Below are 17,767 nucleotides of genomic sequence, written 5' to 3' on the forward strand. Positions count from 1 at the left end.
GAAACCAGCTGAAACGATCTTCTCAGCAATGAAAATTATCAAGGCTGAGTTGCAGCAAGAGGTTCGATGGCTAGCTTAATGACTTGATGGTGTGTAACATTGAGCGAGGGATCTTTGAAAGTCTTGATCTTGGTAAAATTAAGGAAATTTTCAGAAGGAGTGTAGGGCATTGTCATCGCCTGGGTCTTTTAGACGCCAGCGAGAGCTTCATTATCGTTATGCTCTAGGTTGTTTTTCTGTTGAAATATCAATATGTTAACATGTTCATTGTATTTGGTTATTCGGTTTGAGAATCACATAAAAATAGTGTGTATTGACTCTTTTGGTTTCGGATAAATAAAAAATCTTTGCTTAAGACTTCGCCCCACGTTAAACAAATTTTGTCCCCCTCCACTGCTTCTCTGCTGGCTAGTTGTCACTTCATCTCTTCCTCCAACTTCGAGCCACGTAGAAAACCCGTTAACGAAAATTGCTAACATGAACTCTGGTCAGGGGCATGTAATCTTGTTTTCCACAACTTTAAAAATATCAAGTCATTCAAGTTTGACAATATTTAAAGAAAACGGTAATTTGCATCTATAAAATCGAGACAGTATGCAGTTGGTGGGATGGGGAGGGGGGAGTAAAAATATGTAGTTCATGAGGAAACAAAGCTAGATTCGCCACGCAGCCGGTGAACAATAGGATAGGGACAGGGATATGGGCAGAACGGCGCATTTTTGTGGGGCATGGGGACAATCCGATTGGAGCTGAAAAATCCAACCCCGGAATTCATTCCAAGTCAATCAATCGGCTGATTGGATCTAAAAGCCTCGACATTGCTAATCTTCAGCAAAGAAGAGACAACTAGACAATGACTGATCACAAAAAGCAGGACTAAACTCAAATCATCAGGGCTATCTTCTACTTTTTCAGCCTACGGCAAAGTTGGAAATGGAGCATCTTAGTATCTCACAGTGAGCAAACAGTGCATTCAGTTCAATCCATTGTTCACCTATTGAAAACCTAGTTGTTGTCCCAATAGTGGCGTAATTGTACTAGGGCGACTAGTCAAACGGAACATTCTGATGTCACTCATCAGTCAATCACAGGCTTGTTCAGATCAAGTCCTAGACCCATTTGAAATCCTGGTAACTTGCTGCAAAATTTACATGAAATTTATGCAAAATTTACACTTTATAGTAGCTACTGGTTTAGTGACACAAGACCCCTTCCTATACAGAAGAAGATATCCAAATGTTGCAACGGAGCATGGTCACGGGCTGCATAATGTACATGCTCGTACGCTCGATGGAGCATATGCGCGCACAGTGGAGTCGTGCACTTGCGCTGTGGAGTCATAGAAGTTACCAAACGCCGACAAGTGCAGGGAGCCACCACCGCACCGGCACTGGGTCCTTACTCCGTAACCACGTCGCCGTCACGGCACGCCCACACACCCCCAACCCCGATCAACTGCCCCCGGCCGAGCCACAACTGCTTATAAACCCTTCGTCTTCCTCCTCCCACCTTCACCATTCACCACCGCCCCTCGCCTCTCCCCCTTTCCGCCGAAGCGAGCAATGGACCTCGACGACGACATGATACCCTACTACGCCTCCGGCGACTCCTCGCCGTCCTCCTCCGACCTCGACACCGAGGTAGTTATCGAATTTCCTGGCTGGGTGCGGTTAGTTGCATTTGCTCCGTTTTCTTGCGTGCGCTGACGGAGTTGTTGGTTTTGGTCTCTTGGCAGTCGACGGGGTCCTTCTTCCCGGACCGGAGCACGACGCTGGGGACGCTGATGGGCGTGTCGACGTTCGGCGGCGCCGGTGTGCAGCGGCGGCTGACTCGGGCGGCGCCGGGGCAGGAGAGCGAGAGGCCGACGCGGGCGGCAACGGAGGAGCGAGACGGGCGGCGCGCGGGCGGGTGGCGACGGAGGAGGCGGCGGCGGGGCGGGAGCTGGTGGCGGCTGTGCCGCGACGACGCCAGCGGGCCGCCGACGAGGCTGGGCGAGTTCCTGGACATGGAGCGGCAGCACGCCGGCGCCGACTTCCTGTGCGCCGGCCCGCAGGAGCCGGACCCGCCTTCGGTGGCCGCGACGCCGCTGTTCGAGGACGGGAGGGTGCGCCCGCCGCAGCAGCGCGCCGCCCCGCCGGAGGAGCGCGGGAGGTGGCGGCTGCAGCGGGCCGCGGAAGGGTCGTCCACGTCCTCGTCGCTGGCCAGGCTCCCGGTGCTGCTCACCGGCATCTGCAGCGGCGGCGCTGGGTAGTGGCAGCACCCCGCAATTAACTCATTCCCGAGGGGCGCTTACGTGGTGTACGTGAAAGCGGACTGAATGCAGCATGATTCTTTTCTTCATCCCACGGAACGGATTCTCTCTGCCGCTCCATTTCTCCTTTCTTCGTTATAAATAATAATTGTTGTTGCTCGGTCCCTCTGGCCCAGTACAAAATTCTTCGTCCGATGCTTCGCCTCTTCTCTTTTCTTTCTCCTTTTGCTCTACTTTACTATCGAAAAGAATCGGAGGCAGTGCAACAAAAGTGACAAAACTATGTTCTCTTCTGCTCTTGTTGACTTGTTGTTACACCCGTCATTTTTATCTCATGTACTCCTGTAAATACCAAAAGTAATAAGAGAATTTTACGCAAAGCTGCAGTGGGCAACGTAAAGACGCTTGTACTACGTATTTGTCTGTACTATTTCGTGCTGCCGTGCATGCATGCACCGCGGATTCGCAGCAGTAAGTGTATCACCAGTACAGTACATGCGCGGCACCGTGGCATTTTCTCTCCTGTCCGTGCAGCGCATGCGGACCGATCCCATCGCACGGACGGAAGATACGCCACGTCGCCCGGCGATTCGAGTGCCAGCTGACCGACGAGAGCGGACACGAAACCCCGACGCCATCGAACGAACCTTTGCACGGCGATCGACGCGATCCGCCGCATGGGTTCATCTCCATCGGTCGCTCTCGGAGTCAAGTTTGCGGCGATCTGTGCCGCCGCGTCGGGCATGCGCGCGCCATGCCTGCCCTGCTGCCCCCACGCAGCAGCAGAATGATGAGGAGGAGGAGGAGATGTACCGGGAGTTGCTTCCGGTTTCAAGCAAAGCTTCAGATTCCAGCAAGGGCCCAAAGGCCAGAAAAAGACGCGGCACCTGCACTGCGGCACATGACATGTCTACCAACGGACCAGGTCACACATGTTTAACCTGAAGCTTGAATTGGATGGCCGCTCTGGCAGTTCAAAGCTTGGAATGTTCAAGTAGAGTTCCCGCCGATTCTTCTTTGGCTTCATCATACTACCTAAAAAGGAGTTGTGTTCTATAAGCAATGTTGCACCGAATATTTCATTAACGGGGTTGACCTTGGAGTTTCCACCGTTGTGCGCGGTGCGGCCGTGCGGTGTCCACAACTTTCTTGGGATTGGTTGTTTTACTATGAAGCTATGACATTGACTTCTCAACTGGAAGAAGGCGGCCATTTAGATAGCGAAGGAGTTGATGCGATGCTAAACCTAGGTCGATGATGATATATTTTTCTGAGTGACAATAGGACGATGATGATATATAGTAGTAGTAGATGGAGATATATTGCTTGTCTTGGCACGACCGATCCTTTTCCTGCCATTTTTTACAGGAAAGGAGCGGCATCCGTTACACGTAGTAGTAGAAATAATAATGCAGGGGCAGCAAAGCAACAGGACGAATCAGCCCACTGCAGCCCATACAAAACAAGGACCACCAACCAGGCTTCCTTCCTTCCTCGGCCCACCACAGCTAAAGAGGCCACTTCAACCACATTTCTTCAGTCGGTGCCATCGGACTGGGGCAGGTTGGGGTGGGCGGAGAAGTAGGCGAGGAGGCCCAGCAGCGGGGCGTTGATGTAGGTGGTGGGCTCGGACTGCTGGAAGACGGCCCGCGCGTCTGGGAAGTTGTCGCTGGTGTTGCTGGGCCCGCCCACCACGGCGCCCACGAGCAGGTTCGGGTTGGGCGCGCTGCTGCCGTAGTAGGCCGCGCCGGCCTTGCATCCGATCCGGGCCGGGTGCGCCGACACCGACGGCAGCGAGCTGCCGCGGTGGTGGATCCGCCGCGGGAACCGCTCCCCGTACCCCACCATGTACGACATGCGCAGCGGGTTGTCGCCAAGGATGTAGTCCACCTGGCACAGGAAACAAACCGGAAGCGCGCGTCAGTTTGCTCTCGCGGCGGGGCGGAGGCGGCGCGTTTCGGGGATGGAAACACGGCGGCGGGTTCCGCGGCGACGGACCTGGCGCTTGGCGACGCGGCGGAGCACGACCGGCGAGGCGGAGGAGCCGCCGCACGGCACCCGCACGTTGGCGTGGCTGGCGTAGTTGGCGTAGGCGAGCAGCAGGAACGACAGCGACGTCACGTGCTGCATGTTGCTGTTGCCCACCTTGAACAGAAGGCCACCTGCGTCCATATTTCACAAGAACGAGTTCAGAAAAGATTTCATCAAGCTAAATTTTGTGGAAATTACGAGTATGGCTTGGCGATGGGTGGCTGACCTGGGGAGTACTCGATCTGGGGGTGATTGGAGATGCCGGGGAGGAGGGTACAGATGAAGTTGTCGGCGTTCACCTGGAACGACTTGAAGAAGGAGTCCTTGCCCATCAGCACCTCCTGCACACGGAAACAGCACAGCATATCCCACTATCAGTGACCAACCTAATTAACCTAACACTTCATCAGTACAGATAAGTGAGAAATGACAGTGGTTTTGGCATATCCCGCTACGATCGAGACCCGTGAGCACACCACTGAAAAGTCGCCCACAGCGCACTGCCCGACCCCCGCTGTTCGCCTGTTTTACAGCAGGGCACATGACCCCATGGGTAGACCAGCCCGGACCGGGCCAGTGTTAGTACTGACGACTGAGACAAACATGCTCGCCTGCCTGCTTTCATCCACTAACCAGCTTATCATCACTGGCAGTGCAGATAAAAAAATAGTATAGGCTTTGATTAACCTATCCAGATAGAATCTGGCCCCAACCAAGGTCCGGAACCGTGCGGTGCGAATCTAGGATACGTTCCAATGAGGCACGGGCCCAATAATGCACACATGCTGCGCCAATCTATACAGCCAGGCATGTGAATATGTGATGAGCACACTCTGCCACGGTATGAGTAGCCATCCCCTATCACACGGCCATGTGGAGTGCCACATGACATGACAGACAAGGCAGCGAGAAAGTGCAGAATGCCTGATTAGTCGGGCCAGAATCGTGTCAGCTCACATGCTGATCCGCCCAACAAACAAGCATAGATGCATCATAAACTCCAACGGAGAGAACAAAGGCATATGCTCAATCGTAACATATGTCCGATCTCATTCATTGCCTAATCACCCAGAGTAATGCACATCACATGATTTGCTGGGTTTTGTTATCCTGGCCTTGGGACGACTGTTCCTCCGACAGTTAATCCAGACAGGAGAATGCACCCAACATGGTGTGCACGTTCAAAGGAATATCCTGGTGAAGATGATGGAGACGTGAAACGCGACGCTTGCTGCCTCTACTACACTAGTACTAACATGATATCGAGCCGACCTTTTCTTTAGCTTTAAAATTTTGCTTTTGGGCCCAGCCTGGTAGGCCCAGCCCCACATGTCTGTCTGACCGAGCAAAAGAGCAGAGCCCGCGTGCAAAGGTTCCGCTCATGGCCGGCCTTCCAGCCCATGCATGACCTTGCTTTGCTTTACTGCGGAGCAGAGTGCCCTGCTCTCCTAGCACAGAGAGCTCCTCTGGTTTAAAGTACGTACTCACTAAAAAAAACTAAAAAGGGCGGGAAGCCGGGCGCATGTGCGCGCCGCTGGGCAACTACAGTAGAGACTAGCGTCGTCGTTGCTGCTCGCTCTGGTGTGTACGCAAACCGAGCAGGGCACAGAAGAATCACGCAATGACACACGAGAAGCGGCCAAAACAGGGTCAGGCATCCCTGCGTGGACGCACTGCCCTAGAGTACATGTCTACTTCACACTCTATACCATAGGCCAGTATAGCAATGCAGTCAAGTACTCCTACTGTGTAGTCTGTGTTACACCAAGTACAGTGGTGGTGGTAGTGGAGTGCTACCTTACTCTAGTCAACAGGAGCATGCATGTAATCTCCAAGTACTACAGTGGTAGCAGTAGAGTGGAAGAAATGAGGATACCTTGGAGATGAGGATGTTGATGCCGGCGTGCTTGTTGTCCCAGCCGAACTCGTTGATGGAGTCGCTGGCGCCGAGCGCCACCTCGTTCTTCTTGATGTAGTCGCGGTACACGCGCTGGCGCGACGCCTTGTGCAGCCACGCCGCCCCCCACAGCAGCTCGTCCTGGTACCCGTCGTAGTCGCAGTAGCAGGGGCACACCGCCGAGTACAGGCTGCTGCTGTACGCCCCACGGTACTTGTCCGCGAACTCAAACACCTTCACGAACCAAAGCAACTCAATCCATCTGCTTCTTGGGCTGCTGCTGCTGCTACTACTAATGGAAAAAACGCGTGCTACATCTACTGTGGCCAACTTTTAAAAACTTAGCAAAAGAGCTCAAGAGAAACATCCACTTAGCAAAAGAGGTTCACTATTTCTGTGAAGGTGGGTGACGGTAGATATTACGGCTGCAGCGACGTGGCAGGGTCATAATGGACCACCGGCTTTAATGCACTTTATTTTACGAGCGAACGGAAAGTGGGGGTGGAGTGGCTATCTTACGGAGATGGCGCGGTCGAGCAGGCGCTTGGAGTAGGCCGGGTCGGCCTCGCGGAAGACGATGGAGCCGGCGGCGAGGGCGGCGGCGGTCTCGGCGGCGACGTCGGAGCCCGGGTGCTGGGGGTCCACCTTGTAGACGGTGCGCGGGGTGTCCATGTCCTCGGGCCGCTCCCAGCACGAGTGGTCGTGGAAGGCGTCCCCCACCTGCACGTACACCGTGTTGGGCGTCGCCGTCGCCTTCATCAGGTAGTCCGTCGCCCACCGCACCGCCGCCCGGGCCTCCCCGCCGTGCGACCCGAAGTTCTTGCCGAAGTCGATGAGCCCCCACGACATGAGCGTCGTCGTAAACGCCATCGGGAACCCGAACTTGACGTTGTCGCCCGCGTCGTAGTACCCGCCCGTCAGGTCCACCTGCGCATGCACAACACCACGTTCCTGCTCAACAAACGACCAATGCATAGCAGGGCAAAGGAGGAGGAAATGGCGAGGTCATTGGTCTCACCCCAGCGGTGGCGCCGTCGTTGAGCGCGGAGTCGCGGCGCCAGCGGACGCGCTGGTCGGGCGGGAGGCGGCCGGACCGCTGGCCCTCGAAGAAGAGGATGCTCTTGTGGAGCGCGTCGCCGTAGTTGTGCTGGGCCACGGCCGCCGTCGACAGGAGCAGCAGCATTGCCGCGGCCGCCACCATTGCCTTCGCCGGCGACGTCATTGCTTCCCCGGTGTTGATGGGTGGCGGTTTAGTTGGTTGGCGCTGCGTGTGTGCGGCGGTTCGGGCGCTGGGCTGCTGCTGCTGCAGTGGAGTGGCGAGGCCGAGGATTTAATAGGGGAGGGCACCGGCCGGGGTGGCCAAGTAAATGGCATGTGAGGCTGAGCCAGAGAGGGAATGGGATGCTGGGGGCGGAGCCAGTCGCCGCGCGACACGTGCGCGTGGCAGCGCTGCGGCGCCCGGGGGCGAGGACGAGGGCCGCTTGCGTGGAACTGGTCCAGCGGTCCGTCCTCGCGAAGGTTGCTGTAGCTGCTTCCGGTGCCAACGAAGGGCTATTGCAATTTGGGAGCACAAAAGTGGTGTACCAAACCCTCGGAAATGGCTGTCTTGGGACCGATCGATATAACTTTTCTTGGAATCTCGACGGCTGTCCCTAATAATACCTGTATTCACGTGCAATCATTGGTTCACAACCTTGCAACATTTTGGACGCAAAGAAACAATAAAGCAAATTCTAAACCTATCAAAGATGAAGTGCCGGTGCAATTTTTACTTACGCAACTGCCTAATTCCACATTTCAAAAAACACAAAGATGCACAATAAATCATCATTAGACTTAGCAACGCAAGTAGACAAAAATAATTTCATGGCCAACATTGTCATAACCGATATTTGCAAGACATATTAGTCGGAACAAAAAATAGAGGATCCATAGTCATTGCGAGTGTTACAGAATTTCCAATGAAATGTCGTTATACAATAATGCGCGTGCTCGGGGAAGACAGTGGGGTGAGATCCTCTTGATCGCCCAGGTAAATTTCATGAGGTTAGACTGGCTAGTACAAGTTTGCTATGTATGTATTAGTATTAGTTAAGTAATTAGATGTTGGGCCACTAGGGGGTCATGCACTTACTATAGCCCTAAGTGCCTACGGGGAAAGAAAAATCTTATTTACGTATACATAAAGCTATAAGCCTATGATCACTAAATGGGTTAGGTCGACATGTTCCTTTTCCTTCTAAGCTTCAACTTTCAATTAGCGATCGTTGTCGTTTGACCACAAATCTGATCAGATAATTTTATGAATTGGATATAAACACGGTAAGCATTGGTTGTGCCTGTTAGGTTGGACAAATAAATCGGAATTGGAATTTTACCCCAGTTCCAAATGGATTAGTGGGCAACTAGAATATGTCCACCTCAATAAAATGATTAGAGGTCTGAATTATGTGGAAATGACCATGCCACCTCATACACATGTATGTATACGCATAAAAAAAATATTGTGTTACATTATATTTTAAATTTATATTGTAATAAATAAACATTTTTACATTATTGGTAATATAATTACTAATATATAGTCAATATTAAGAAATATCATTATCTTTAAAACATGCGCAGAAAGAATACTAAACATGATTATTATGCATACATGAATATTTTTTTTGTTATAATGATAAAATAATATAACTAGTATAATTACAAGATCATGTGGATAATATTACATACACAAATAAATTTACATATATCCAGTAAATTATTATTTGTATATACAAAAGTACATACATGTAAATATGTAAGATAATGTAGTAAATAATAATACAATCCATAATTATAAATTACATAGTAGAAATTATATAGTGTTATAACATATATGGTCAATTACTTTAATATAAACCACGCATTACATATAACAATATTCTTATGACATACTATTTTGCACATGTTTGTAATACTTTACCTACTTTTCTTGTACATATGTAACAATACATACACAAATACACAAGTGCTAACTCGAATGCTCTGAAATGATGAACCAAACAGATTTCAGAATTCACGTTACAACTATCGTTCTTGTGAAATTCTATTGCAAGCCACACACTGAATTGGAATTGATTTCCAATTCCATTTTTTTTTAATTTAGCATACTAGTGAATCCCACTTACCAATTTAAGTTCTGCGATCTGAACCCGACTTCGAGTCATTCAAAAGAAGTTGTCCCTCCATCACTATGTCAAGCTCGAACCCTACCACGTCGTCGCCCCACCAATGTCGTCATCGTGAATGTAATCTCTATTGCAGAGGTGATTTGAATGCTCATGTGATCTGATTAAATACATTGTAGCCTACCGATGTTAAGTTTTCGAGCTCAAAAGTGATGGGTTCTAACAATAAACTACTCCCTTTGTCTTATATTATGGGACGGAGGGAGTATATTTTTTGTCTAACATATAAATGGAACGAGGCAAGGACAGGACCAGGAAGAAAACATTTATTTGGTCCATCATTAGTTGGTGGTGTTGGTTAATTACACTGTAGGAAAAATCGCTGCTCTTGGAACAATGTATATTTAGATAACATATGTTTTGCTGGTTGCACTTTTTTTTTGTGATTATTGTCTACTTCCCCATTTTCGTGTCAAAAATCCTGGTTGAGCAAGAATTGTGGTATTGGATCAAACACATATTTAAAAAGTTGTGGCACCAATAAAAATGGAGCGTGGCTACAGATAAGTCGCCTGAAATTTGAATTGGGTCAGTCGATTTTGGGAAATCAATTTGAGCCGTTGGATGACAAACGAACTTTGATGCTCGCGTCTTCTTCCTCCAATCGGCTTCCTCCTGAAAACAGATCCCGCCGTCTACTACCATCGGCCGGGCCATCCGTTGCCGCTGCCGCGGCCGACGGTGCTCCCGCGACCGTCTTGCCGCACCGCCCTCCCCTAAACCCCCCCACCACCGGTCTTGCCGCCGTCCGGAGCCATCCCTCTAAATCCAACGACCACCCACAGCGTCCCACCCGTCACCCTAAAATAGATAGTGAGGTGCTTCTCCGGCGAACGTGCACCCACCTGCCACCCTAAGATAGATGGTGGGGGTGTTCTTCCCCAACACCGACGGACTCCTTCTTCATCTTCGTCGCTTCTCTCATTCCTTCTCAAAACCGACTAACCCAAAATGCGAATGTCAGTCGACTGGCATTTAATTGTGATAAAAAATGAGTGTTCGTCTTCGATATTTATGAATAAAAAATGTTTCTCTTGGTGCAGTCGTACTCATCATAGAAGGCCATCGGTGCCGCGAAGCAAGTAACCAAACTCCACCGGCCGGTGCATGGACGGGGCGTAGCACGGGGCAGAGCCGAAAGCAGCACTGGCCCGGAGCCGAGCCTGGGGCAGCATCAACAGGATGTGACGGGACGAGGGGAGGGGAGGGGAGGGCCCCCGGCGCCGGCGAGCTCACGTGCCAGCGGCGGAGGTGATCGAAAGTGATAGGCGGCGCGGGTAGGCATGTTACTTGAGGACGATATCGGTCCATACAGGAGCACGTACCTGCGCATGGCCGTAGCGACATTAGCGGACGCCGTCGTGGGCGGCGTCGACCGATCGATGCTTAACCACTGCCTACCATGCGGCGCTGAGCTGATCAGCAGCATCGCTCGTCCGTCATCCGGCCCGTGGACCGTGGTTGCTTGCCCGTGCGGTGCGGTGGTTGCCATGTACTCGTGCGCCGGTAGGTCGGTAACTGCTGCTGCTGTAGCAGTAGCGTGCAGTACTGGGAGATACGCTTGCCGTGCCGTAACCATGAAACCAGATGCGTTAGTGGGACGGCGTTCGTCCATGCCCCGCGTTAAATGGCGGGAGACGTGCAGTACTTGTTTCTAAATATGGGCTGCGGCTGCTACTACCGTGTACCACTGCTTGTTTGATTTGGACTCTGTCAGCAGTGTAGATACACATGGGTGGGTTATCCAAACAACTATACTACGGCGTTGTTTTCTGAACTTTTACGAGAAATAAAAACTTGTCCTGCAAAATCTCTGTTTCCAACGACCAACATTGTGAAACGGAGCAGAGGAGATGGCGGCCCATACCACCCACATACTCTATGCTCGATTGCTCGTCACGTATGGATGGAGCCACCGGAGCCACTTGATGCAGGCGGCAGTAACTGTGGCCGTTATTGATAGGCGAGCCGTTAAAGCCTGGAGGCGAGGCGAGGACAGCGGGAAGCGGCAGACCACCGGCCTAGTAGAGAGAGAGATGGGCGTACGGGGCGGTAAGGCCATCACCTTCGCGCGACCCTATCCTGTTCTGTCCCGTCCGTTTGGGATAAAAAAGACAAACCGGGCGGCCCAGCGCGCGGGAGTAAATGGATTTTTTTTCGTTTTGTGTCCGCTTTCGACCCATCCCGACCCAGGTTTGCATCGCTTTTACGCCCCAAATCCCTACCCAAACGGATAGAATCCGGACAAAACGGACGTCCGTTTGGGGTCGCGCGGTGGAGTTGGCCTAAGAAACGAACGATCATTTCTATCGTAATTGAAGACGCCGCATACGGCCGGCCGTAGAACCCGCCGGACGGGGACGGCTGATGATGATGGCGACGGGCACGTTCTGGTCCGGCGGATTCTAGCATGCGCCATCGCGGCCGACCGAGGCGGCATGCATCGGCGTGTATCCTTCCCTTCCCGCCCTTTTCACCCAGGCCGCAAGCCCGCAAGGGGTAAAAACCAGAGGTGAAAAAGCCTGATAAAGCCTCTCCGTCCGGCCATGATTTCGCTCGGAAAAGTGACTGCATGGGGCGGAGACGCACGGGACGGAGGGGGCACGGGGAGGTAAAAAGGCTACGGGAGAATCGATCAATCGGTGCCCTTTTTTGACACGAGAGTAAACGTTTTGGCTCTATCAGCTGCGTTTTCGAATCTTTCGTTTGCCGGGGAACATGGCGTTCACTGAGCATGGAGACGGAAAAACTGAGCCCCGAGGCTAACCTTTTTGTACGTGTTGGTGTAAATTTAACCGAAGTAACAAAGCCACTTTCTTTATCCAATGTTGATCCAGCGGACAATCGAATGCCCATAATTAGTTAGTACACTCTCTTTAACCTTTGTTGTCAAGGGCTCTACTGGGCGGGAAGAAAAGAAGAGCACTGCAGCGATGCAGAGCTCCTCCTAGAAAGCTTCCATCTGCTGAAAAAGCCTTCGGGCCTTCAGAGCAACAATAGTTTGACCGGCGGTGTCAGGCGAGAACATACACGGAGGCCATAAAAGAAAAGCCTGTGCGCCAAATGCCTTTTCAGCACTGTAAAATTTGTGCCGATTTCAATGTTTATTATCACTAGAATCCTATGCATCCATGGATCTACCAAACCTGGCTTCTAGAGCACTACCTGCTCCAAATAGGCACGAACAGACCATGGGAATCAGCTTAACGTGGTGGTGGCTCAGACAGAACATGGCAACAAAATAACAAGATAAGATTCAAGGCGGAATCCGCGTAACGCACGACGGGCACGTTCTCGTGCCCCTGATGCGATGAATGAATCCAAGAAACAAGGAACAAACCAACCAGCCAGCCATTAGTGAAGCACATGAATATGGTCCAGAGTCCAGACCCTCCCTGCGCCGAACAAACAGTTTTACCTGCCAGAGACGGCAACATCAACCGGCCTGGCCTGCTATCACTGCATCATCATCAACCCCACCGTCGCTGCGAGATCCGCAGCATTGTACCTTGTGCTCCCACACCAGTGCGCAACGCATAAGTATGGATGGATTCAAGAAAACATTTTGCCATATTCCTAAATGAAAAATCATCACCAAAGCACGCAGGCGGGCAATGATTTGATTGTCTCATCAACCAACCATGATTCATCAACAAAACACGCAGACGGTCAAAGATTTGAGTTGTCTCATCAACCATGATTGTGTGGGTAGTTGTACTTCGCGGTTCTGTGCCAGGAAAAGGATCCGAAGATGGCGCACATTGTCTGAAAACTATTTGCCACTCTTAGACCACCCACCACTCACAGTTGTAACATGACTAACAGGAGTCCATCAAAATATCCACCCACCACTCCCAGTTGTGATCTTTCTGAAAGAAATCCAGAACATGATACTACTGCCTCCTGCCCCGTCCCTTCTTCGATTGCTGCTGCTCCGCCTGTTCCTTCCCTGAAACCTCGCTTATATCAGCTGCACCATGGAAAGGTCAGGGATCCAAATTAGTGAAAAACATTCGAGGCTTGACGCAACAGACATAGCCAAGGAGAAACGTTGGAAGATACCATCAGGCCCACGAGTCATGAGAGCGAAAAAGATGTTGTTGAGCTTCTCCATCTTCTTTGCGTCCTGAGCTTGATCCGTCTTAAACTTCAAGCACTGCAAAGTAAACATGACAGTCAGCAGAGCAGGATTGCTTTACTTACTTCAATCAAAGTTTAAACTATACGTGGTTCCCGCATTAATATTAGAACAGTCAGACGTTGGTCAAGGACAGCACACAGCAGAGCAGGATTGCTTTACTTCAATCAAAGTCTAAAACTATACGCAGTTCCTGTATTAATATTAGAACAGTCAGACGCTTATCAAAGACAGCTCGCAATACAATTCGCCACTTTTATCGACAGGAGACGTAATATTGTAATATACTAGGCAGTAGGCACTGGATTTTTTCCGTATTTTTATCAGTTTAACCAAGACAAAGTACACACAGTCGCTCTTATAACTATAATAAACAAGTAGGAAGCAACACCTCTATTCAGGCATCCATGATGTAGCCAAGAGACCCGTGAAATTATGATGCTGTGATTTAGCACCATAGCACAACATTGCTGATCCCATCACAAATAACAGAAAAGAATAAACCAGTGGAAACAAAGCCGCCCATGCCGACACTTGCCAAGCAATAAAATTTAAAGATAGAACTGGGAGCTTTTGCTTTAGAACTTTAACAAGTGCACATCAAGAGAACAGACAAACGGAAGCATATTGTTTGACTTTCTCAAAAGAATAAGGTTAAGTCTAAGATAGGCCAAAAGTACACGTTTTTTTCGAGAATTTGCTTTTCATTGCATTGAAAAGATATAGTTTGGTTACGATCCTCCTAGGAGGCCAAGTTCAAATGAAAAACGGGAAAACTAGTGTACATCCCAGGTGGGCGGCAGGATGACGCGAAGGCCAGGGGCACCAGCACCAGCGCGTGCCCACTGCCCGGCTTCGTCCTTGATCTTGGAGACCAGGACATGAACCAGAGGCTGGACGCCATTGAAGATGCACTCTTTGCGCTGCTTCCAAATCATCCATGGCGTCAAGAGGGCAATGGAGGCGATACATTTGACAATTGCTATTGTTGCTAGTTTATTACAAAGTTTCCATACTGGTTTTAGTTATAGGCTGGTCATGTGCCACTCATATTTGGCTCCAAGCTTATAACACCACAATGTCAACCGAGCCAATAGATTGGTAATAGTTGAGTTTTCTAACATTTTCTTTGTATAGCATAAAATTAAATTGGTTCATAATTCTATTAAGTGGCTATCTAATTACAGGTTGGGTCAAATATAGGTGATAATGTGCTAATCTTAATAAAAGAACAAATAAACAAGAGTAACACTATATTACAAACATTATATTTCAGACTTTACGTTCATTTATTAAATGTATAACCACTGTTTCATATTTCATTTGACAGTCAGAATTACGGTGAGGGCACAAGATTGATCACGGTGACATGCAAAATCCTAGCCGATTCATTCAACTGCACGGCTCTATTGTCTTGACACAAACAACATAATGTTGCTGTGTAACACTAGTCAAGTATAACTTTGACAGTAATTTTTTGTCACATTTTTACAGCAATGGCTTTAAAATCAGGAAAAAGTAACAGGCAAGTGCAAAGTTAACAACTAATCCACCACAATCAGCAAATGATTAGGAATCTGGATTAGAAAACGGATATGCTTATATTTAAACCAGATTTTGGATGTCATATTTCACATCGACCTGTCATTAAAATCACATACAAGGGATAAGAAAAAAATTGACATTTTGTTTTTTCAAGGAAGACGCGTGCATATAATAGAATTGACATGATGACCGTTAAAGAAGCACTGCATTTAACAGAGCAAATCATGGAACTTAAGGAGAAATATATCTAGATTTTCTGAATATAATGTAATATTATGATGATTATTCACCACATGGCTTACAGGATTACAAGAAAAGTCAATTAATTCGATCCATGACAACAAGAAAAAACATTCAGCTACAGTTCCTCAAACAAGAATGAATAGATAGTTTGATCGATGCTTAGGAAGTAAACTGAACTAAAACTTTCCTCACGGCACATTTTCGAAGTTCTGCACAGAAAGTGACTTCCAATATTATCTACGGCATTTCCTAGCACAATAGGCCCTCTATGCTGAATGTGCTATCGTTGTCAACTAAAAGGCACAGCTGCAAGCTGACTTACGTGCCTACACAATTATGGAAATTCAAATATGTCATCTGGAAGTGATTCTTCACTGAAAATTATGCATCAATTCAATCAGTTGCAGCAACGCAATGTCGAACCATGAAAAAATACTACACAAATGTTTATGATTTTCAGAACCATTGGGTGCAATCAGATGCACAACTATATGATTACATCATATTCCAAAGCAAATATGTCGATTAGGAGAGTACTGAAGCAACTAGTAGATAACACTAGCAGTATTTAGTGCAGACAGTGTAGTTGCATAATGCATATAGAAGCTTTATCAAGCCAATGTGAAAATCTAGTACTAACAAAAATATCAGAATATCTTAAGTATGCTAAGATATAACTTATGACTCAGTTCTGGGACATGCATGTCCAGAAGCTGCAGTATTTTACCAGTGTATGTTTGAGCTGCACCCCCTACGAGTTCCCCAACAGTGTAAACAACATTTAAGTTTGAGCTTAACAAATAGTCCTTCAGTGTTGAGCTAATCAAATACCAAATCCATATATGATGATATATATACAAAACTAAGTACTCCCTCTATAAAGTAGTGATCTAAAAGATCTTATACTCCCTCCGTCTGGAAACACTTGTCGCTCAAACGGATGTATCTAGCATTGAAATAGTGCTAGGTACATTCGTTTGGGCGACAAGCATTTACGGACGGAGGTAGTATTAGTTTACAGAGGGAGTACAAAATTAAGTGGTTTTCAGATGAAGTCAACACAAGGCCACTTGCTCAAATCCATATAACTAAACATGTACTCCGCAGTCTGCACTATCTATTTTCCTGGCTTTGCTCGCATTCTTCCAGGAACAAACAAACTTACTAGTGGGTACAAGAGTACTTTCTTCATGCACAGCAACGATTTGCTTCAATTAGGGCACACATGTCCATCCACACTAGTGTAACTATACTAACTACTGTGAACTAATGCTAACCGCTGCTAGGCATTTATCGCAAAATCTCCTGCATTTATGATATCAAGCAGACATTTAGTTGTAATTAGCATCTCACTATCTTTCTTGACTTGAAAGTAAACTTCAGATGAAATATAAATGTACACGATTGATGTAAAATCAGAACTGCTCAAAACAGAGATCAGTTTTGCTTTCTGTTAATGCTGAAATATCTAACTACCGTAGTATTTTATCGAGCCACTGATAGTATACCAAGATATGCTACGTCACACAAATCAATAGGCAACAGTGAACCATCCCACGCGACGCATGAAATACAAGAACGCTCGATCGGCTCAATTCCTAGTTGTAACGCGCATCTCGCAGTGATACGCGTGATCGGGACCTAAAATACACACTTCCTGGTCATGAATTTGGAAGCAAGACCCAAATCTGGGCAAAACAAGAAGCCTGGGCGCCGTACCTCGCGGTCGTCGGTGACCTTGAGCACGAGCTTCCCGTCGCAGTGGCGGTACTTCATACAGTAGCGAGTCTGGACACATGGGCAACGGATAACGGGTTAGATCGAGATGCGGGCAGGGGGAACCGGGGATGGGTGGACGAGGGGGGAATCGGGGAAGGAGGGATGGGGTCCCGGCGTACGGTGATGGGATCGGCGCGGAAGAGCTGCACGGACCGGTCGACGAACTCGTCCCATGAGTCGAAGTACACCATCGCTGCGGCGGCGCTGGCCGGAGGCTAGGGCTTCGCCGCGCTGTGGCGTGGTCTCGTCGGGATCTGTGGGTTTGCGGGGAGGAGTCTGCCACGGTTCGCTAGATTGCTCCCTTCCCTTGGGTCCGGTCCAGGGCTCTCTTTTTTTTTTTGAGAAGAGGTCCGGTTCAGGGCTGAAACTTGTGTTTGGAAAGAGCCACGGGGTCCAGGGCAACTTCAATCGGCCGACCCAGAGAATAGTCTTTTTTCGCAAAGGCTATATCTCGCTTACAGCGAGCGCAATCGTTCAGTTGCAGCGCAATGCCGCTAGCCACTGCGTCATCGTCCGGTTCACGTCGAGTTAGTATGTCGCGATCTAGTTGAAGAAAAAGAGCCGGGACTTTCACAAGTTTTTCGGCTCTTTTTTCTTTTTCTTTTTTATTCACTGGCTTTTCTTCGTTTTTCTTTCTCTATTTTTACTATTTG

At 48.9% G+C, this 17,767-nt stretch overlaps 3 protein-coding genes across 3 annotated transcripts; 1 reads left to right on the forward strand and 2 right to left on the reverse strand.

Annotated features, from left to right (window-relative positions):
- The first annotated feature begins 1,303 nt into the window (after positions 1-1,303).
- LOC123166173 (uncharacterized protein At3g17950) lies at positions 1,304-2,411 on the forward strand. Its single transcript, XM_044583943.1, has 2 exons — positions 1,304-1,640; positions 1,736-2,411. Exons 1-2 carry the CDS (start codon positions 1,563-1,565, stop codon positions 2,249-2,251), a joined length of 594 nt encoding a protein of 197 aa, XP_044439878.1. The 5' UTR covers positions 1,304-1,562; the 3' UTR covers positions 2,252-2,411.
- Positions 2,412-3,540: 1,129 nt separating this feature from the next.
- LOC123165854 (endoglucanase 17) lies at positions 3,541-7,493 on the reverse strand. Its single transcript, XM_044583594.1, has 6 exons — positions 7,198-7,493; positions 6,699-7,106; positions 6,159-6,413; positions 4,509-4,623; positions 4,250-4,413; positions 3,541-4,141 (listed from the first exon to the last, which is right to left on the reverse strand). Exons 1-6 carry the CDS (start codon positions 7,399-7,401, stop codon positions 3,788-3,790), a joined length of 1,500 nt encoding a protein of 499 aa, XP_044439529.1. The 5' UTR covers positions 7,402-7,493; the 3' UTR covers positions 3,541-3,787.
- A 5,467-nt stretch (positions 7,494-12,960) lies between these two features.
- LOC123167915 (signal recognition particle 9 kDa protein) lies at positions 12,961-17,518 on the reverse strand. The gene is made up of 4 exons (XM_044585776.1): positions 17,234-17,518; positions 17,055-17,123; positions 13,472-13,565; positions 12,961-13,379 (listed from the first exon to the last, which is right to left on the reverse strand). Exons 1-4 carry the CDS (start codon positions 17,303-17,305, stop codon positions 13,303-13,305), a joined length of 312 nt encoding a protein of 103 aa, XP_044441711.1. The 5' UTR covers positions 17,306-17,518; the 3' UTR covers positions 12,961-13,302.
- Between the last annotated feature and the right edge of the window lie 249 nt (positions 17,519-17,767).

This window comes from Triticum aestivum, chromosome 7D (genome assembly GCF_018294505.1).
Source record: "Triticum aestivum cultivar Chinese Spring chromosome 7D, IWGSC CS RefSeq v2.1, whole genome shotgun sequence".
Lineage (NCBI taxonomy): Eukaryota > Viridiplantae > Streptophyta > Magnoliopsida > Poales > Poaceae > Triticum > Triticum aestivum.